Source organism: Catharus ustulatus, chromosome 26 (assembly GCF_009819885.2).
Source record: "Catharus ustulatus isolate bCatUst1 chromosome 26, bCatUst1.pri.v2, whole genome shotgun sequence".
In the NCBI taxonomy this organism is placed as follows: domain Eukaryota; kingdom Metazoa; phylum Chordata; class Aves; order Passeriformes; family Turdidae; genus Catharus; species Catharus ustulatus.
Genome location: NC_046246.1, coordinates 407,071 through 429,733, shown reverse-complemented (window position 1 = coordinate 429,733; position 22,663 = coordinate 407,071). Strand labels below are relative to the sequence as shown.

Below are 22,663 nucleotides of genomic sequence, written 5' to 3'. Positions count from 1 at the left end.
CTCAGAGAAAAGGTTCTTAGTTTGGAAAGTCACATTCAGTGCAGGCACAACTCTTGAATACAGTCCAGATAAAGAACTTATTTCTCCAGCGTATTTTCCATGAGTTTTTCCTCCTAATAAAACACCTGTGCTTGGGAGGAGCCTTCATAAAAGAAAAAGCTCAGGATGTGCTTCTGGGCTTGAAAGCACAGAGGGTGGTGGCGGCTGTTCTGTGGCATGTTCCCAGCATTCCTGGGGACCTGGGGAGAAGGGAGGGCAGCTTCTAGCAAGAGTTTCGTAGGTGTGTAGGTGTTCCTGAATAATACCCCAAATTTAGACTTGGGCCATTTGCAAATTGCTCAGACTGAACTTCCCACAAGCTCTTCTCCTGCACAATTGGCTTTGAATGAAGAAGTGACATCCCCAGCACCTGTTCTGCCTGCAAGCAACATTCTGAAAAATAGAAGGCAAAATGTATTTTGTGAATTCTTGGTCTGGAATAAAAGGGTTAGTTACAGCTTCCCCTAAAACTGTCCTTTTAGCCAATTCCAAACTGCTCACAACTGATGGCAGGAGCTCTCCAGCAAGAGTCACCTCATAGGTGCAGTAATTCCATATAATTTGATCATTTGGAACTTGTCCTACCGTATTAAAAAGATGAAGAGGTACTACATCATCAGAGTTGCTTTCAACACAAAATATTTCCCCACACTTTGAGAGGGATCAGGGCTTGGCGAGTGGCTCAGACTTTATCAAATGTCATATTACCACAGCACCATGAGAAATCTCTGTGGAAGTGATATTTAATTTCTTCAGAAGGAAAAGCCTTTTCCAGCTATATGTATTTAGTGCTTTAACATCTTAAACTCTCAAAATGACATTTTTAATCCTTTTTGCTACTTAATCTTAGTACAGAAGCAAACCAGCAAAGGCAAGATATTTGCTAATAAGGGATAATTAACTGGAAGATGCTTTTAAGACAATCTGCAAATTATATGGTCTAGGCAGAGACTAAAAAGCGACTCCAGTTTCTGCTGTCTGGCAACTATATGAAATGATCAAGCCAGGTTTTAGTGAGCCTTTTGGGAGAAGCATCCATTCCTTAAATACCTGAGGACAGACCTTTGGAGGAAGGCTTGTGGTAAACTTGTCTGAGGTGGAGCTCGTCACTGCATGCAGTAAGAAGAGGGAAAGCCAAAAATCCTTCATGTGTGAGCACCTGGAGTGATGGTTCCTGGGTGTGCAGTGTGCGGTTTGTACACAGCACCCTTTGCGAGAGCACTGGGGCTTTACTGCCCACAGCAGGGACGCACCTTGGGATGGGCTGATCTTCCCCAACCACCACATGTGTGGGTTGGAGTGTTGGAGCAGGAATTCCCAGGGAATGGACATTCTTTCCAGTCTTCCCAGATCCATTCTTCCCAGATTCTGTGACATCTTACTGCTGATAATTAGTGAGAAGCATTGGGAGTGCCCCCACAACAGTGATTCCATGGGCAGGGCCAGGCACCTGCCTCAGTTGGGCTCTGCTGCATCATTTAATGTTCATACTCATATCAGAATGCACTAAAAAACAGCCCAAATGTGATTTAGGGTTGGGGTACCTGTCCTATGGGGCAAAAGCACCTTGGAGGTGAGCTCTGAGAAGGGAAGGCGGGAGTGCATCTGGTGGGCATGGCACAGGTTCTGGCAAAACCATCGGAGCAGCAAGATGAAAAGGCAAGAAGCCTCAGACTAGGGATCTCTCAGCTAAACTTAGAACAATTAAAATCAATTAAGAGTCTAAATAAATATGGATGGTTCAATTACTTGTAAAATTTTTTATCTCTGTCACTCCTGTAAACCCAGACCAACTGAATGCTTCAGTGCTGGCTGCAGGCATCTGCAGTATTTGTGTTTCAGCTGGAATTGCTAGCACAGATGAGGTGAGAAATGTATTTGTTTTCTGCTTAAATTTAAAGATTCTAAAGGGTATTTTATGTGCCTTGCTCAAGGGATGAAGAATATTGTGATGTGTATTTCAAATGAGCCATTGCAAATCTCATTTATTATTTTCCTGAAATCCCATTCCATTTAAGCTGTCACAGCTTGGGGCCTGCTTTCCTCTTTCCTCACTCACCGTGGTGGAAAACCCTCGACGCATCATTAAAAAATCCTACTCCCACCTCTTTTATTGTTCCAAAATTCAAATACAAAGGAAAATAACAGTCCCAGATGAGAAGACAAACAAGTTTTACAAATGCAGAGAACAGGGGGCAATACCCTCTGTAACTCCTGGGCGTGGGAGGCAGTGGGACACCATGGTCATGATTTGCTGGATGCTGGTGGCAATGGTGATTTACAGCTTCTCTTCTCAAATCTCCCCTTCCCAAATCCCCAGATCAGCCACGAACGTGCCCCAACACCCATGGCCATGACCAGGCTTCACCTAGCTGACTCTGGGAGCAGCACTGGGAGTGGGGCTGTGCCCCTCACACCCACATTGTCCCCTCTCAGAGCCCCCAGTGCCCCGCACCTGCACCCTCCCAATGCCAGCTCTGTCCCAGTTCATGCCTATCCCAGTGCCAGCCCTATGCCATTTCATTCCCATCCCATGTTTCCATATCCCAGTACCAGTCCTATCTGAGTTCCAGGTCTGTCCTAGGTCTCTCCATACCCCATATCTAGTACCTCGTATCCCAAGACTCCATATATAAGTACCCCAAATTGCAGTACCCCATATCCCATTACCCTGTATCCCAGTACCACACATCCAGTGACCCATATCCAGTACCCAATACCTAGTACCCCATATCCCACTATCCCATACCCAGTATCCCATATCCAGTACTCTGTATCCCTGTATGCCAGTCAGTACCCCATATCCAGTACCCTGTATGTTGTTACCCTGTATCGAGTAACCCCTATCCCAGAACCCCATATCCCAGCACCCCATATGCCAGTACCCCATATCCAGTACCACACACTCTGTACCCCATATCCAGTACACAATACCCAGTACCCCATATGCCAGTATCCTATACCAAGTATCCCATATCCAGTACTCTGTATTCCAGTATCACAGAGCTAATACCCCATATCTCAGTATCCCATACCCAGTACCTTGTATCCCTGTAGCCCATATCCAGTACCCAATACCTAGTACCCCGTATCCCAGTACCCCATATCCCAGTATCCCATACCCAGCACCCCGTATCCCAGTACTCCAGAGTTAATATCCCATATCTCAGTACCCCACAACCAGTACCTCGTATCCCAGAAGCCCATATCCCATTATCCTATGTCCTAGTACCCCTCATCCCAGTGCCCCGTATCCAGTACCCCTTTTGGGGATTGGGGGATTTTTTACTCTTTCCCTCGGTGGAGAAAATTTTTTCCATTAGCATGTTAAAGGAACCTGGCCCAGGCAACTCCCTGGTTTCTAATTACTCAAGACAAAAGAGGGGTGGGGATGAATAGCTGTAATTGGCTTCGTCTTGCAAGGGGACACTCACACTCGCCGGCCCGAATGTGGAGGACAGAGATTCTTTTTCTCCGTGGTGGGACGAGGCCCTGCACTCCGACACTGCTACAGCTTCCTGCTTCTGAGAACACCGCTGACAACCGGGACGCAAATGGTGAGCGGAGGTTTTTTCCTTCACCCTTCTCCCACCTGGGACCCCGCTGCTGCTGCCGCCTGCCTGCTCCTAAAGTTGCTGCGACTGAGAGAAAAGAAAAAGCCACTCTGGCCCGCTCCACCGGGACTGTGCGGAGGAGAAAAGGTGTCTGACTGGACAAAAGACTGAAACTAAGTTTCATTCTGTTTTGTCACTGATCTTTTCATATCTGATGTTGTTCTTGTTTTGTCTTGTAGATATATCAGTAAAGAACTGTTATTCCTGTTAATACCCCGTATCTCAGTACCCCACACCCAGTACCTCGTATCCCAGTAGACCATATCCCAGTATTCCACATCCCAGTGCCCCATATCCCAGTCACCCATATCCAGTACCCCATATCCCAGTACCCCATATCCCAGTACCTTGTATCTCAGTAGCCTATATCCAGTAACCCGTATCCCATTATCCTATGTCTCAGTACCCCTCATCCCAGTACCTCATATCCCAGTATCCAATACCCAGTATTCCATATCCAGTACCCCGTATCCCAGTACCCCAGAGTTCGTACCCCATATCCTGTATCCCAGAGCCAGTACCTCATATCCCAAATAGCCCATATCTAGTACCTCGAATCCCAGTACCCCATATCCAGTACCCCGTATCTCAGAGTACCCCATATCCCGGTACCCCAGAGTTTGTACCCCGTATCCCCTACCCAGTACCTCGTATCCCAATAGCCCATATCCAGTATCCCATATCCCAGTACCTCAATATCCCAGTACCTCAATATCCCAGTACCACAGAGTTAGTACCACATATCCCAGTATCCCATATCCAGTATCCCCTATCCCAGTACCCCAATATCCCAGTACCACAGAGTTAGTGCCTCGTACCCCAGCATCCCATATCCAGTATCCCATATCCCAGTACCCCAATACCCCAGTACCGCAGAGTTAGTACCCCATACCCAGTATCCCATATCCAGTATCCCATATCCCAGTACCCCAATATCCCAATACCCCAATACCCCGGTACCACAGAGTTAGTGCCCCGTATCCCAGCATCCCCTATCCAGTATTCCCTATCCCAGTATCCCATATCCCAGTACCCCATATCCCAGTACCCCAATATCCCAGTACCACAGAGTTAGTGCCTTGTATCCCAGCATCCCATATCCAATATCCCATATCCCAGTACCCCAATACCCCAGTATCCCCTATCCCAGTACCCCAATACCCCAGTACCGCAGAGTTAGTACCTCATATCCAGTATCCCATATCCAGTATCCCATATCCAGTACCCCAATACCCCGGTACCACAGAGTTAGTACCCCGTATCCCAGTATCCCATATCCAGTATCCCCTATCCCAGTACCCCAATATCCCAGTACCACAGAGTTAGTAGCCCATATCCCAGTACCCCAACACCCCAGTATCCCCTATCCCAGTACCCCAATACCCCAGCACCGCCCCGATCCCGGTCCCCATGCCCAGCCAGCGCCCCCTCCCCTGGGCCGGGGCCGCGCATGCGCCCGGGGCCCGCGGGGCTCGCAGTGCTGCCCGGCTCCATCGCGAGGCCCGGAGCGGCGGCGGCGGCGGGGCCGGGCCGGCCGGGCCGCGGTGAGTGAGGGCGGGCGGGCGGGCGGGGGCCGCGGGCCCGGGCGGGGGCCCTGCCGCCATCCTTTGCGGGGAGGGGGCACCGGGAGCACAGATGGCACCGGCGGGCCGGGCCTGGCGCGGCCCCTGGGGGCGGAAAGTGCGTTTAAAGTCCCAAAAGGGGTAAAAACACCGCAAACCCGCCGATGGACGCCGGCAGAACGCGGGGTTATCTCTGCACTGTCGGAAAGTATTTACAGTTTCTGAGGTAGTGTTTGCCCAATTTTGAAGCAAGAAGTGGCAGAGAAAATCGGGGTTATCCCACTTGGGCGCTGCTCCGGTGAAACTTCTCGGTATTGTGACAACTCAAAAATATTAACAAGTACATAAAACCGGTGCAGTAGAAACAATTTTTGGAAACTTCTCCAAAACCAGAAAGATTTAAGTTTGAAAATAGAGATTTAACATGACTGGAAAAACAAAAAAAAAAAACCCATCAAACTTTCTGGCAGCAAATTCAAAGTGCAGAACTAATGGAATGGGGATTTTGGGAGGGGAAGTCGGTGCTGAATAAACAGAGGGATAAATATAATCCTTCAAAAGTATCGATCGGCTGCGGGTGGGGATCGGTGTGGGACAGTCTGAGTGATGTTTGGTGTCAGCAGAAAGGGATTAGGACAGTTTTATGGACTCCTGGTGCCGCAAGGAATCAGATTAGATTGATAATATGAAAACATTTAATTTATTCAATTACAGCCCAGATAAATTTAAGAAAATGGCCTGTAACTGGGATTAAGGGAAAAAGAGCTCTGGTATTTTGTGCCTAGTTATAAAAGACCTTTCTGGTCTGTGTTTTATTATATAATATAACAGAAGTAAAAAGGAGGGAAAACAGGGACTTGGTCCTTCAAACTTTCCTTCCCTACACAGCAATTAAGAACAGTCTGATGTGGTCTCATCAGCGTTTTGCTTTCTTACTTTATGATCTATAATCTACTCAGATTATATGTTTTTGGGGATGGAAACAGGCTTTTCCTGAGTGAGCATTCCTGCTTGGTCATGGGAGATATGTAATAGTGATTAATAGGGGTCCCCAGGGTAATTTGCTGGATTGCAGTCTTACAAAGTAATTACAGATACAATTAAAGCAGAGGATGCTTTTGGCCTCTGTGCACTAGTTTTGCCCTAAAATTGATTGCACTTTATACTGCAAGTAATCCCATTAAAGATGAATGTGTGTGAAATGAATTGTAATTCCTGGTGAGTGCTGGGGTGGAATCAGAGCTGATTTGAGCTGCTGAGGACAGCCCAGGGTGCAACTCCTGGGCAGATTGTGCAGGGCCAGCTCTGATTGTCTTGGCCAGAGGTGATTTATTCTATCTTCAGGGGCTTCATTGCTATAATAAGCAAGTTGCAGCAGGGTGAATGGGTACACAGCCAGATGTGCTCTGCCCCACTGACTCCTCAGGAGACAGGGTGTGTTTTCCTTGCCTCAGCCATGCTGTTTTTCAGCAATTTTATCACCAGCTCTTTATTTACTGAAATCTTAAGGCTTTACACTGATTTTTAAAAGTAACTTCGTGAATTTATTTAAAGCCGTGTCTGCAGTCTTACTTTAAATATGCTTAAAATTGTGTTGGTTTATCTGCAGGAGAAAGCCTGGCTGGCCCTTATCTCACTTCTGTCTTCATGCAAAGCTTTTAGTGCAGATACTTCTGGGAATGACAATATATTCCATTGGTCCTGAGGGATGTGGCTTTAGAGGTGACGTTTCAGTGTAACCCACTTGTCCTTTTCCATGAGTGCTGGTGTTTTTTGTGAGATGACACATGCTGAAAGCCTGACACTGGGACATAGAATCAAATTCTTTCAGGGTGCTGATGGAGATCATAAAATAATGGAATACTATGAGTTGGAAGGGTCCCACAGGGATCATCGAGTCCAAGTTCTGGCACAGAACTCCAACAGTCCCACTGTGAGTGTTGTCAGAGTGTCCACGTGCCAGTCCATGCTTCACCTCTGGGCAGGAAAGTGCTCTGGAGGCCTAAATCTCATTCTCAGAATAGCACAGTTTGAATATCAAGGAAATGTAGATAAACTGGATCAAAACCAGATTGACCCACAGCAGTGATTACTCTGGGCATTTATAGTCTCTCTGTGAAATAACAAGGTCTTCTTCCCCACACGTTGTTCCCTCTGTCCCATATTTTCTGTAATTTTTAATTTATGTCAGCCTTTCTTCAAACCCTCCAATTGTGCTGCATGGGCAGAAGAGCCGGAAGAAGGAGACACAGTGGGATGAAAAATTAGATTGGAGACTTGGGGAAAAAATGACCAAGTGAGTCCTTATTAAGAAAGGCTGGCAGCTGCACAGTCCTACATGTGGAATCGATTAGCAGCCAAAGCCAACAGAGATCTGACCAAACCCTCTTTCTCCTAATTGCCATCACTCACTGTGCTCCACAGGTGAGGTGTGGGGGCAGATGTGCTTTGCTGAATTTGGCAGATTATCTTGTAGAGAATGGTTCAATTTACTGGTAAAATACGTCCAAGGAATGGGTGTTTTATCATTATGTTTAGCATCTTTTGACTCATCTCTTTGTTTTGTTTTTTAAATTTCTGATTGAATCCAGCAAAGTGATGGGATAAATGCATGGTAGAGCTAAGCAAACAAGTAGAGGTTGTATTCATGAATCACACAGGCTTTGTTTTGACAACACTATTTATACTGTAGCTTTTAAATTTTTTGAAAGGCTGAGAGAATTGGGATTGTTCAGCCTGGAGGAGAGAAGGCTATGAGGTGACCTAATTGCAGCTTTCCAGTACCTAAAGGGAACCTACAAGAAAGCTGGAGAGAGGCTATTTACAAGGGCCTGGTGTGACAGGGGAAGCAGGAATGGCTTCACACTGACAGAGTCAGGTTTAGATCAGATATTAGGAAGGAATTCTCTGTGAAGGTGGGAAGGCACAGGTTGTCCAGGGAAGCTGTGGCTGCCCCTGGATCCCTGGAAGTGTCCAAGGCCAGGTTGGATGGGGCTTGGAGCCACCTGGGATAATGGAAGATGTCCCTGCCCATGGCAGGGGGTGAGACTGGATGGGATTTAAGGTCCCTTCCAATTCCAAACCATTCCAGGATTCTGTGATTCTACTTCGGGTCACTCCTGCAGAGTGTGAAGGTTTTTAAGGTGTATAATTCCTGTGTGGCGCCAGGTGATGTTCAGAAGTGTGTGTAGGTGTTAGAGTGGTTACAAGTGATTCCCAGGGACTGGGATTAGCAATTCTGTGGTTTCAGGCTGGAGGAGATACTCCTGGGGCTCCCAGCTGAGCCCTGTGGAGTGTGGGGTTTGTGCAGGGCTCAGGCAGTGTCTGAGTGCCTTCCCCAGAACCACTGCTCTTCCCAAGCAAGAGGAGGTGAGAGCTGGGGAAAGTAGCTCAGCACCCATGGCTCCTAGTGAAAGCCATAAAACTGAAAGTACACTCTGTTTCTGCTCCCCTCTTTCCATAAAGGAACATAAAGCATTAACTCTGTGGAAATGGATAAGGTTTTGTGCCTTCTTTTACATCCCTCTCAATCTGTTTGGAATAGGTCAAAATGCTGTCCAGCATGGCACAGAGTGCCTGTAAGGACAGGAGAGAGGAGCTGTTGCCACATGGCCATCACAGTATCACATAAACCCACAGAGACAGGCAGCAAGGTGGGTGTGATGGCAAAGGGGGACAGTCAGACTGCACGTGAGGCAGCACTGTCAGGTGTGCTGCTCCGTGTGCTCTGTGGGAGCGCTGGAATGCCGGCTGTTGGCAGGGAGAGGGGCTGAGTGTGGAGTGGGTACACGTTCAGTGGCCACAGCCTGTGCCAGTGCTTCTCTTTTGACTGCTGAAGTAGATACGTGTGTGTGTGTGCGCGTGTGTGTGTGTGTGTTTTTGACACAACTGTGTCAGCAAACCAAGGTGAGTAGCTCACAGGCTCCAACAGTGCTTTGGGCTTCATTCTGAGATGAGTGACTGGTTTAAACTCACAGTTTTGCTGTCTGATCCTATGAACAGATTGAGGTCACATTGCCATGGTGCTGTTTATCTGTCTCCCAGTGCAGTAGCACCTACCATAATCCATATGTTTATTGTGTGCTTAGGGGAAACTTGGAGGGGCTCTGTTATACAAATGAGCTGGACAAACTCCTGAAAACACAAGTACTTCATCTTGTGGTCCTGTGGCAGAACCTAGAGAAGAAGTGTTTGCTTTTCTCCATACCAGCCAAAGCATGCCTCTCCCTTCCTAGACCGTTTTCCACTCTAATCTTTCCGATATTTTCCTTGATTTGTATTTACAGTTTTTCCCTCTTTGTGGGAAACAAAAATTAGTAGGAAGTGCAATGAGTGAAGCTTGGAATTCCTCAGTTCTGAATTTGTCTTTTTTTCCCTTCACTGACATAGGCAGTCTCTTCACACTGTTAAATGCTTGCTGGTGGCTACTGACACTTTCTCTTGAGACATTGGTACAATTCTGTCGCAGACTCTGAAGGTTCATTTCAGTCCCTGACTGATGAGGTTCCTGGAGATGAGGCTGGGGTTTGATTTGGTAATGGTATTAGCTCAGCCTTGCAAAATATTACTTGCCTGAGGTGAATAACAGGTGTTGATAGGTGAGTAAAGCATCATCTGTCATTGTCACAGCAAAGTACAGGCGAGGTGGTTGTGTCTGAGCTCCTAAGTAGCAGGTTGTGTCTGCTCCTAAGTAGTTCTGAGACCAGTTTAGTTGTGCTGCGATGAGTCGTGCTGGGGTTTGTGTGTTGCTGTTTAAACTGCAGCTCTGCTCCTCATTGATGGCACCTGAGAGCCTGGCAGATGTCACACATCAGGTGTCAGATACCACTGAGAGCTCCCAGGAGATGGGGGATGCACAGAGCTCTCAGAGCCAAGTGAGAGGAGCGGCTTTGCTCCTGCCCTGTTTCAGGGCAGAAGGGTGATCTATAAATCAGTTATTACCAGAACAGCGCAGTGTCAGATGGTTCTCTCGATGCCAGCTACTTCCTGGATGGGATTTTGCCTCCTGGTCCATGGAAGCTCAGCTGCAAACTTCATGTTATTACTTGATTTACAGTCTTTGGGTTTATTGCACTATTGCATTCCTCGCCAGAGAGAGACACTGAAATCCTCATGCCATTGAAAATGATCCTGGCAGCACCTGAAATGGGATTTCTGTTGAAATGTTTCTCTCTCCATCAAGTCTGATGGTGTTTATAGAAGTAGAGTGAACCCCCGTCCACCCATTTAGCCTTTACACTCACTTTGTGTGAACTTTTACCCTTTTTTCTTCCTGTTCTTGTATTTTTTTGCTTTTGTTTTGGTTTAGTTTTTTGTTGTTGTTTTTTTGTTGTTGTTGTTGGGTTTTTTTGGTGGTTGTTTTTTTTTGTTTGGTTTGGTTTTTTGTTTTTTAGGTTTGTTTTTTTCTTTTTGTTGTTGTTGTTTTTTTGTTTTTTGGGTTTTTTTTACATTTTTGGTCTCCTAATGAAGGTAAAATGGATGTTAAAAGCCAAAGCTGGTCTTTTACAGTAAAAATGAGCTGGTTTCCCAAACCTGCACTGGTTCAGGGGCAGAAATGAGATCAAAACCTGTGTATTTCTGACCTCTTCCTGTGGATTCCCTGTCTAAAGATAAAGCATAGAGGTCTGGGTGGAAGCATATTAATTAGGGTCCATTATCTCTGCCGTCCTGGCAATAATTTATTATTTCATAAATCTGAATCTGCAACTTGGAACTGAGTGACTCATCTCAGTTTTGCAGTATATTCTTTTGCCTTAATGTTTCTGAGACTTAAAATTCTAAAGATGAAAAGAAATCATAAATTGGGATAAATGAGGAATGTTCGGGCCTAATTGTGGTTCCTCAAAATGTTTCATGTTAGTTTTTACTCTCTTCTTAATTGCCCCATTTGCTTCCTTTTATTGGGTTGTCTTGATTTTATTGTAGATTTTACTGATAGAGAGCATTATAAGAAAAGCAATTTATTATATTTTTTGTGGAGTTTACTCTATTTATAAAGTGCAGAGATGAGAAAGACCGATTATTTTATCAGGTCTTCTCTGATTAACTTTAAGATTATTTTTTACATTGTGATTTTTGACAGTTTTTCTGACCCAGTTTGAAGTAAACTCTCTGAGTTAATTAGTTCTGTCCAAGCAACTTCCAAACTCCTTCTCCCAGAGGAAGCTTTGTAAATAGTCCTGGTGCTTGAGCTTCTTTATTTTTAAAGCCTGAACACAGTAAAATCTAAAAAGGGGTGGGTTTGCCCTTGTTGAAACTGGCAACCAAACATTTGCTATAAACAAATGTTTATAGATGTATAAGGCTACATCAAATATTAATATATTCAATACTGCCTGACACGAGGCTGATTTAGTCCAATTCCTTCCTTTCCCTGCAGCCATGGGCATGTGGATGTGTTTTGTGACCCTGAGCATGGACACTGGCTGCAGATGTTCTGCGCCTGCAGTTTGGATAAACCAGTGGAAGCTGGGGAACTCCTACAGAGATCATCCTGTGCTACCCAGAGATATTTGCTACTGCCATTTGCAAAATGTCTGTCCTGCTTGTGGACCAATTAAATAATCATGAAGAGCCGTGGTGGTGCTGAAATTAGGGCTGCAGGAATGCTGAAGTGTCCTGTGTTTACCCTGCATCAGGCCCGTGGGGTCTGCCTTTGGCTGAATTATGCTCAAACTGAACCTGTAGGTAGAAGTTGAGCACCTGGAAGGCTTCAGGTTCAAGAGTGGAGTTCAGGAGCAAGCAGGGCTCTTGTGAATCAGAACCAAGGTGTGATGGTCACAAACCTAGGGTTGTGTGTTAGAGGAGGGGGAGTGGATGTTGACATTTGCAAATTGCCTTCAGCTGTTCTGTTTCTTTGTGCTGAAAACAAATATGCAAAATTATCTTCAAGGTGGCAAGTTCTGAGTCTTGGGGAGGAAAAGACCAACTTCAAGTGAAAGAAACTGGAGCTGAAGGAACTTCAGAGCTCTGAAAAATAAGGTTGTTGCTACCACATCAGGCATTCAAAATCAGGCCCCCGGCATTTGACCAGTGTTGATAATCTTCCTTTTCTTCTCCTCCTCCCTTTGAGCATTGGGGAAGGGCTGGGAAGGACCTTGAGCTGTGAGGAAACAATTCTGCCAGCAGATGTGGATAAACCTTCATGCTTGGAGTGTTCTGAGATCAGCGGTCTGCACTCCCATAAAACATGGAATTGGTCCATGGACGCCTTTCAGTTATTTTGCCATGGCGTAACTTTTGCCCTGTGTTCAATCCAAGGCATTTCACTTCTGCTCCTTACCCAGTAGTAACATTCCCTCGCAGAAACAGCTTCACTTTTGTTGATTCCTCCTAATAGCAGAGAATCAGCAAAGCACCACATTATATATTAGCCTGAAAGACACCAAATAATAATGTGTTGTTTTATATTGATGATCAAGTGTAAGAACCTCAGTACCTTGGTTAAGAGGTCTGGCTGGAATGTTCAGCTGGAGCACAATAAATGTCTGCCAGAGAGCTGCTTTGTCCTGAAGATGCCAAATATAAATATAGATTTTTGCTGTGTAATCCTACCCCCACCCCCTCCATATTCCTGCTATATTCCACTTCTTGCATGCACAGAATACATTTTTCCTTAATACCATTCAAGAAGATCTCTGGAAGAACAGATTATTTCTGAAGGGTTTGTGTGGATTTCATATTAGCAAACCTGCTCTATTGGGGTGTGTTGTGTAAAGGAATATGCAGTCCTGACAGTAAATTCTGCATTTCCAGAACTTAGCAATGAGGGATAGAACTGTGGGATGAAACTGGAGGATGCCCCCATTATCAGCCAGGCCTCACCCTCAGATCAGAGACTATTAGTAAAGATGCTCGTTGTTTTTCTAATACAAAATTAGAAGTTTATGTGTTCTGGGATTGGGGTTGGGCTTCCCCAGCTCGCCTGGCCTCAGGTGTGTTGTAAGATTATGGCAGGAGGGAGCCCCAGCCTCTGTCTGCACCAGTTTGGGCAGAACCAGAACTATTCATTCATGTGCAGGAGCGTCACTGTCCCAGAGACGTCTACTCCTGCAGCACCATGGGCACCTTCCCACTCCCTGGCACAGGAACTCTGTCTGGAACAGCATGTGGAGCTTGGAGATCTTCCACTGACCTTCTGCCATGGCACTGAGCCATGCCATCAGCCTCAGCCCCTGGAATCTGCACCAGGATGCTGCTGCTCCTGAAGTGTTAGAGGGAAGTAAACTGGATGAAATCCTGCAGGAAGCTGAGTCCACTTAGAGTTATCACTTCTTCAAAATGGGATGTTTCTCTTTGTGTTGAAATGAAAATAATGTTCTGTCTCCTTGGGGCTGCACAGAAGGACATGAGCCTTTCAGAAACAAGTCCAGCATCTTTGAAGCTTTAAGAAATACAAGCTTCAGATAAAGAGAGGGAAGAACATTTGGGATGAAGCTTTGATAGGGTGCTGGAGGCAGGATCCTGAGGCCAGGAAGCACGCTGGAGTAGAAGACAGAGAGGGCTTCTCCACTCAACAAGGAGCCCTGTTTCAGAGTGAAGCAAATGTTTTCAGACTGAGGTTTCAGTGAAGTGCAGATGGCTGAGAAAAGATCTCAGACTAATGAAGTGCTTTGAATAAAAGCTTTGGAGCACAGCTTGCAAATGCAACCATCTTTGGCTTGTCTTTCATTCTGGAGTTCAGTAGCTCTGTCATGCACAAAGTAAAGAAGATGAAGGAGTGAGTAATCTTTGCAGCTATTTGCTCATCAGAAATGTGGTTTTTTAGTTTTGTTTTTTTGTTTGTTTTTGTAAAATGCTTGGTTGTATTTGCAGGTCAGGGGTAATAAAAGATGCACTTTCATAATTTTATCTGGACCAATAAAGTGTTCCTGCATGGCCTTTATTTTAAGCTCCAGGGATGAATCTCTGAAGTCTGCCTTCATTCCTTTTTCAAAGCTGCCCTCTGTGTGTCTAGATGGGTTTTATAGTTCTGCATCTGGATTTCCTGTGACGTCCTTAGCAGGACAGGCTGAGTGTGTGCAGGGCTGTGCTGGAGCAGGGATGGGTGTCAAACCCCTCCTTCCTTCCCTTAGTGGCGTAGGGAGATGGGAATGGGGGTTCTGGTTGGTTCATCCCAGATTATATCTGGTATTTCTGGGGAGAGGAGTCAGATCCTTCCCTGCTCCAGCAGGGAATTCCTTTCATAGGAGACAGCTTTTAATGAACTTCTTAAAGTGACTCCATTCCATGGGCAACAGTTCTCCATAAACTGCTACAACATGGGTCTTTCTTCCTCAGGGCCAGCCCTTCAGGCTGTTCAGCATCACTTATTTGTAAATCACCAGTTTCCTTTGATTAAATTACTGTTTCAGCAGCACTCCCGCACAGATAGTATCACAGAGTCATTGAGGTTGGAAAAGACCTTTAAGATCATCAAGTCAACCAAGATGTGCCTGAGAGTACTACTGGAGACCAGTGCTCCAAAATTAAAATGTTTCAAATAAAAGGTTTTTTTTTTCCTGCTGAGGTGGTGTGGCAGCACACAGATGGTAGTTACTTCCCTCATGATGGGATACTGAGTGTCAGTTAATGAAAGTTTGTAAAGGACTTTGACAGAACTCATTGCCTGAAAGATATTGTATCATTTTAATTTAATAGTAATCTTTTTCTTTACTTCTGCAGTGCCCAGACAAGCCGTGCCCTGCTCCAATACCCAAACCTGTGAGGAAATGGATTGCTTTGAGAATGGAAAGTTTTGTACTCAGATGGGCTCCCAGCAGCACAGGGAGAGGTACAGAAATCCCAGATTTTCCCCGTTTCGTGTTTGAATGCATTTAAAGAGACCCTGGTCTTGCTGTGAGTAGAATGAACCTGTCAGACCAAGTGTTACAGTTCTATATCCAGGAAATACAACAGACACCTTTCATTTCTTCAGGTTCTCAGCCCAGGCTTCCTCATTCCAAGAGGTTCAGAGACACTGGGAACAGTGCAGAAATAATGTTACACTTTTAATTTGATATTGTTTTAAATTTTGGATGTTTAATGATATCAGAGACATTCCAGATGATTGCAGAAACGGGAAATAATGGAGCTTTTACTGCCAGCAGTGGCTGTCAGGTGACTGAGGCTGGCAGACCTGTCAGACGTCTCCGGAGGAAGAGAAGATTGCCTCTGGATTCGGAAGATGAGGAGGAAAATGCATATGAGGATGAGGTAAATGTGACTGCATGTACTTCCTTTAAAGAGAGCTGTGAAAAGCAGGGACAGTTGTCTCAGAGTTCCTTGTGCAGTGCAAACTGGGCTGAGGGAGGTTGTTCTGTAGCCAGGGAATGGTCTGGGTCTGATCCTGATTTACATCAGTGATGGGAATATCCCTTCTGAGGAGTCACAGAGGTGAATGAATAGCTCAGGGATAGTGAAAGTCAGTTCACAGTGTAACACCATGTGTCTCCAGAATAACTACACTCAAATACGGTTGTGTGATATTGAAGATGAGTGTCAAACTACAGGGTTGGTTTGGGTTTTATTACATACTTGCATGTACTCTCATTGCACCACCAGAAACCTCTATTAGTGGTGCATAACCAGCGGTACCTCTGTCCCGAGCTGATCTTGCCTTCGGTTTCCTGCAGCCCCTAACCCTCCCAGGGCCCTCTGTGCCCGCCCTGTGCTCTACTCCCACCCATCAGTGCTTCTGAGCCATTTGTGTTTATTCACATGATGCAGGGTTCTGTATGGCAGAACAGGGGTAGATGTTTGTGGGCAATAAAGCTACAGCCTCTGCTGTCATGAGCAGTTTACTTCATCATCTTGCTCAGCTTTTCTCTGAGATGTGGGTGAGATGTTTTAAAGGATGGATGTTTTTAGAAGTCCTTGTAGTCTCTCTCTTCCCCCTTCTCCTCCTCTTCATTGGAAACTGCCCCGCTGTCCCTTCTGGGGAATGTTTGGCAGGCAGCTTTATATGGCACATTTTGCCTGGTTTTGGTTTGCTCTGAGAAATGAGAGCCTGGGAGGAATCAAACCCGAGTTTGCAAACACACAGAAGAAACAGGAATGACAATCAGGCTTGGAGTGTCACACGGGGAGACCACATTGTCTGGGGTGCTTGTCTATGACAGGAGTTACTTGAAGCTTCTGTTTCTTTCAAGGCTTGATAAATTCCTTTTTTACCCCTGTATCTATTCCCTGGCATAGATGGACGTAAGAAAGGGAAAAGAAAAAGGAGTGTTCCAGTAAGGCTGCTGACGTGAGCAGCAAATCCTGCATTGCAGAAAGTAAATCCTCTGTATTGTAATGGAGATTTTGGTCCTGTGCTGCTCTTTAGGAGCCATATTTAAATGAACTGCAGTAGCATATATTAAATAACTTGTAAAGTACTTTGGGACACCAAGATCAGCATTACCTGTGTAACATTCCCTCCTGATGTTCTTCCAGGGTTGTTCAAGAGACAGCAATGCTGGCTAATAGTCCTTTTAGCTACCTGTTACATCCGTGTTGTACCTGCATTGTGAGATGATCAGAGGGAGGGAAAAACAATCTTGCTAAACTTCTTTTTAACGTATCTGTGTCTAGGAGAAGAATAAATCAAATAATATGAAAAGCCGCAGAAACACTAAACCAATAAAACAAGGTGAGCTAAGCTCATAGTCTCTTTTCTTTAATGTTTATAGATTTTTGTAGTAGTTATTATAAAGTAAATAATAATAAACAGAAGAGAAAAGGACAGGAGAGCTCATTTCACATTCAGAACAGCTTATTCAGTACATAACCCTCTTACCACAGTCAGCTTTGGAGGTGTATTAGCAGGAATATCCTGGATTTGCCTGCATGATGGGCACAGGGTAAGGATCTGGAAGGAGTCAGCTTCATCCAGAGCTCACTGAAGACAAAAATAATCTTTTTTCCATTGACTTTGAAGAGCTTCAGCCACAGCCTACAGTGTTAAATAAAAAATAAATTGTAAACAACGTGATTGATTGTAGACTATGAGTTAAATGTATTATATACCTTAAATCAGTCACTATGTAACTGGGGGGAGAGTTTTAATATACATTTAGAATGTAATTTTATGTGTGTATGACTGTGGTTCTACCAGAATGAATCCAAGTTGTTTTCGTCATCTGGGAGCTGCCTCTGTAGATGCATTGTGTTATTAAGGGATTATAAATATAGGTGCATATATATTAAAAAAAAATTGTGAACTGAGAAAAAAATGACTTGGTTTTTAATTTATTTTATTTTAGGCTTATTTTAGCTGCAGTTATATGCCTCTCTGTGCTGCCTGTTAGTTTATATTTAACCCCTTACTCCTCTGTGAAATGTCAGGAGGAGGAATTAATGCCCACAATTTTAAATTATTCTGTTTTAGCCAGACTTTCCCGTGGCATCTTTCCATGGGCAGCTTGCCAGCAGTCCAGGTGCTACAGTTCATTTGACTTGTGATACAATTAATGGTCATTTCCTGAGGAATCAGCAGGTTTTCCTTTTGCTGTAATTCCTACCTTTCCTCAAAAGTTGAGTAACACTACCTCTTCTGGGGTGCCACAGCAGACATGGGAGGAGAAGGAAAAGGAAGGACAAGAAAGGAGGAGAAGTAGAGCAGGAGGCATCAGAGAGAAATGTTCATTTTCTTGTTGTTTTTGATTAATTAGTGCTTCCTGGAAAGAAGAAGGTATGGAACTGGTCTTCCTACTTGGAAGAGGAACAGATGCCAGCTGCTCCCCAAAAACTGTTCAGAGAGGTTGGCAGCTTTTTTCACTCTCTTGCTGTTTTTCTCGGGCAACATCACAAGATTACTGGCATTCATAGGACTACAGGCTTAGTGAAGGTGGGACTGAAGACCACCCTTTAGCCAGCACTTGTATTTCTGAGTTGTTTTGGTACAAGTAGGCAGCAAATGTTTGTTTTCTGCCCAGGCAAACAGGCATTTGCCCTGGGAGTCTCATCCCAAACCAGGGTGTAAAAAATGCTGGTTGAATCTCCAGATAAGCAGCAGCTGTTAGGATCTGCTCTGCTCTGGCCCTGTGGGCTGTTAGGCAGCCTGATGTGTGTCACATGTCCTGTGTGGTTGTACAGAGCCTGTCCCACCCTGGCTCAGGAGTGGTGTGGGTTCCCTCAGAGTGCCAGGAGGGAGGCTGGGCGTTGTGGCAGTCACATGGAGGTGCCAGAGTCTGAGTTCAGCCTTGGTGAAGCTGCCTCTGCACCCCAGTTCAATATGCAGCTCCCAGTGAGCTGTTCAGAGCCCAGGGCTGTCGGTCCTTCCAGAGAGAGCTTAACAGGAAGGTCCAGTCCTGCACTGGGTCATTTGCAATCCCAGTTCAGGGTGCTTTTAAACTTTTACTGTATTTCAACTGTTTCACTTAGATTAATACTGCAGATAAATGAAAACCACAAATGCTTTCTGGAATAACTGTAAAACTGGGCTGCCTTGTCCCTTTCACCATTTGAAGATGACAAGTTACCTCTGGGGAGAGTCTGCACTGACACAAAGTGATTGTAGCTTTCCCAGCTCTTTGATTCTGCATTGAGCCGGGAAGGGAATTATTTTGTGTTTAAGAAGAGCTCATTTCTGCATCTGCTCAAAGATGTGTTTGTAACTAATTACAACAGTTCAATATTTTTGAGAGATTAATTAGAATAATGAGTAAATGTGAAATATGGTGATGGTGCCATTACTGATCCCTAAGCCTGCACCTGTCTGTTGGAGCTGCAAACACTTGGGGTGGGATTTTCTTCTCTGAACTGAACATTTGAAGCCTGAAATACAAAAATTTGAAGTCTTAAGTATTTTATGACTGCTCTGTAATAGATTTTGTCTTTAGGAATTAAAAACAAATGTTTCTTCCCCCTCCACAGTATCAGTCATTCCCACAAGGCCGAAATGGATTTAAAGTTGGAATGAAATTGGAAGGGGTGGATCCTGAGCACCCCTCTCGATTCTGTGTTCTCACAGTGGCTGAGGTAGTTGCTTTTCTTGTCTTTGATTCCACAAGTCCCATGTACACCTAGAATTTTTTTTCAATAAAAAGTAGAAACATGAGTGCAAGGTGACACTGAAGGAATGATGTTATGTGATTAAGGATCTTTGCCTGAAATCCTACTGGCAGATTTTTGCACTTATAACTAAGAATAGAAAACCTATTAATTGCCTGTAGTGAACAAGTATGAAAAAGAATAATGCCATGAGGCCTTAAGACTTAGTAAATATAAGCAAGTCAGAGTGCTTTTATGCAGCTTCAGTTATGTGAAATCTGGGTTGATCTGGTATAGGCAAAAAAGTTCTGGGGCTGTTTTTGTAGCCCAGGAATGTGTGCATGGAGCAGGAGCTCAGGGAGGTTCCACTGACCAGTTCTATTTCCAGCTGTTTGATGTGGGGAAAGAGGAGCATGGAAACTGGGGGAGCAAGTGAGTTAAAATACAACTACAGAGAAATAAATGAGATCCTAAGTTACTTTCTCTGTAAGTGCAAACATGAGGGAGTGTTTCATTAGTGATTTTTCTTTCTCCTTTGTGACTTTTAGTGACAATCAGAGCTTCTCTCACTGTAGGTGCAGGGGTACAGGATGCGACTGCACTTTGATGGTTACCCAGAGTGCTACGACTTCTGGGCTAATGCTGATTCCTCAGACATCCATCCTGTGGGCTGGTGTGAAAAAACAAGCCATAAGCTGCTTCCTCCTAAAGGTATGACAGAAAATAGAATGGTATACAAGAAACCATAAATTCTATTAAGAACTAGATGTCCTGGCTCTGCATATTTCATTTTTGGTGTGATTTCATCGTGGAACTCGATCTGAGGGGCTAAAAGGAAGAGGTTTAACTAAAACAGTGACTCACAAAAGAGCAAAATACCTTCGCTGTGATATTCCCAAAGACTGACATTGTTAGTTACAGTAGAATCTCTGAATTGGATGTCTCTCTCTGCTTCAGAACTTGCTTCTTTCCTGCGTTCAGTTCTTTCCTGCGTTCAATTTCCTAGAAACATTTGAAGGTTGAGATTAATGATTGGCCATTATGGTGAAAAAGAGAGAGCTGGTTTAGCTGAAATGCACAGCCCCTGGAGATCATAGCAGGGCAGTTATCATGCAAAGTTCATATTCTTTCCAGGTAATTTCCATTTCTGAAAAACTCACCAGAATGTACCAGGGCCATGTAAAACAGTCTTTTTTTCTCTCTTCCTAGGTTTCAAGGAGGGAGAATTTAATTGGACTTCCTATCTGAAGAACTGCAAAGCTCAAGCAGCTCCAAAAAGCCTTTTTAAAACCCTCAGCAGTGTAAGTAGTGATAAAGGAATAGAGGGGGTTTCAATAGGTCTGGTGCTAAGTGAGTTTTGACCAGAATATTTATGGGGTTTTAATATGCTCATGTCAGAGGTACAGCCACGGTACAATCAGATGCAAACTACCTCCTGCTGTTTTATTTTTAAGAAGAAAAACTAGTACAATTTTTCTTCCTTTCCGCAGTCACTGACTTTCCAGAGAAAGAATTTTTATTTCCATTCCTCCTTAATGCTGGAGAAAAAGATTTACTGAACCATTTATTAAATATATTGCAACCGTCTGTTTTACTGTGCCCCTACAGTCGAGATATTTGTGTCACTTTCCTCTAATTTAATCATTTCCAAAATAATTTCTGTTTTCCAGCAGCATGCTCATGTGTGCTGTGGGATTCATTATGGGGCTGTGGGTCTTGAGCATTTGTCATCCTTCCCCACTGGTGCTTTCTCAGTGGTTGTTAACTTCAATTCCCATGAAATCCTCCATCCCATTTCATGTTACTGGGGTGACATGGAGCTCACAGGCTGATGGTTGAAAGCTGCACATGGACAGTCACTGACTCCAGTAGGATCAGGGCCCAGCTCTGTCCTACTTCCCACTCAGCCACTTCATCTCCTCGAAGACTCTCCTAACATTTCCACCAGCAAAACAGGATGTGCAATGCCCGTTATCCTCAGCAAATCACTGCAGGATGTCTCAGCCTGGGGAGTCTGCAGTGGTGGGTGTGCCTGGAAATGCTGTTTTTTGAGCCACATTTGCTCTTTTTTAGTAATAGTAATAGTCATTGCCAGAAATCCTGTCTGCAAACCTCTTGATAGTCACTGTAGTGTGTTTTGGTTTGTGGTTTTTGGGGTCAAAGGAGTTTATAAGGGGGATTTCAGCAACTTGACCAAGAACGTGGCTGATTTCCCTTTCGTGATGTCCTGTTCCTCAGCCTGTCACACCTTCTGGCTTTCGTCTGGGAATGAAACTGGAAGCAGTGGACAAGAAGAACCCGTCACTGGTTTGTGTCGCCACCATCACAGACATGGTGGAAAACCGACTGCTGATCCATTTCGATAACTGGGATGAGAGCTATGACTACTGGTAAAAGATTCTATTTCTGTTACATGTCTGCAGGTAGACTGACTTTGCTTTAAATGCAGGCCCTAAAGTTGGAATCCTATATCAGTTATCAGGCTTCTGAATAGTTAATTGGGGTTTTCACAAAGAGCCAGTTGTCCAGTAGTTCCCTTCCCGTTTGGGTGCTGGGCAGTCCAGTAGAGAACCAGTGGGGGTGGCCTGAGCTGTCTGGGAAGCATTGGAGGTAAGAAAACTCCTTGTGGTACCTGAAGGGGCTCCAGAAGAGCTGGAGATGGACTTTGGGTAAGGCATGGAGGGACAGGACGAGGGGAATGGCTTCCCACTGCCAGAGTGGGATGGATGGGATATTGGGAAGGAATTGTTCCCTGGGAGGGTGGGGAGGCCCTGCCACATGGTACCCAGGGAAGCTGTGGCTGCCCCTGGATCCCTGGAAGTGTCCAAGGCCAGGTTGGACAGGGCTTGGAGCAGCCTGGGACAGTGCGGGGTGTCCCTACCTGTGGTAGGGGGTGGAACAGGATGGGCTTTAAGATCCCTTCCAACAAAACCATTTACAGTAATTTCACGATTATAAGCCACACCATTTTGACTAAAATTTTGTTCCCAAACCGGAAGTGCGGCTTACATTCAGGAGCGGCTTATATATGAACAAATTTTGGAAATTTCCCAACCCGGAAGTCCGAGCCAGCAGCAGCCCCGAGCCGAGGCTGAGCCTGCCCGGCCCCAGGCAGTGGGGCAGTGGCGGCGCAGCGGCAGCACCGACCAGGCACACCCCTCTCCCTCTTCCTGGCGGCACTGGCTGGGCACGCCTCTCTCCCGCTTCCCGGTGGCACCGGCTGGGGGCACCCCTCTCCTGCTTCCCGGCGGCAGCAGCCGGGCACACCCCTCTCCCTCTTCCTGGCGACACCGGTGGGCACACCACTCCCCTGCCTCCCGGTGGCAGCGGCAAGCGGGGCTGGGGCCACTCCCAGGCCTCCACCCCGAGCAGGGCTGAGCCAGTAAAACCCCGTGATCCCGCGATTCTGTTAGTATTTGGCAACTTTGTGAAAGTTGCACGCAGATCCTTGCTGCAAACGAAAGTGCGGCTTACAATCCGGTGCAGCTTATATAT

At 45.3% G+C, this 22,663-nt stretch overlaps 1 protein-coding gene across 7 annotated transcripts in view; it reads left to right on the top strand.

Moving 5' to 3' along the window:
- Positions 1-5,121: 5,121 nt before the first annotated feature.
- The window catches only part of LOC117007415 (lethal(3)malignant brain tumor-like protein 3), a 44,624-nt gene continuing 27,082 nt past the window's right edge, over positions 5,122-22,663 (top strand). For 2 of the 7 annotated variants that reach the window (XM_033080572.2, XM_033080569.2), the window contains exons 1-9: positions 5,165-5,197; positions 14,879-14,987; positions 15,249-15,409; positions 16,769-16,826; positions 17,848-17,936; positions 19,052-19,156; positions 19,744-19,879; positions 20,378-20,469; positions 21,407-21,558. In XM_033080572.2, coding sequence (XP_032936463.1) covers positions 14,942-14,987; positions 15,249-15,409; positions 16,769-16,826; positions 17,848-17,936; positions 19,052-19,156; positions 19,744-19,879; positions 20,378-20,469; positions 21,407-21,558 — 839 coding nt within the window. In that variant the 5' untranslated portion in view covers positions 5,165-5,197; positions 14,879-14,941. Of the gene's footprint in view, positions 5,198-11,258; positions 15,410-16,768; positions 16,827-17,847; positions 17,937-19,051; positions 19,157-19,743; positions 19,880-20,377; positions 20,470-21,406; positions 21,559-22,663 lie in introns of those variants that run through there. The other 5 variants (XM_033080574.2, XM_033080575.2, XM_033080571.2 and 2 more) reach the window with 5 other exon arrangements.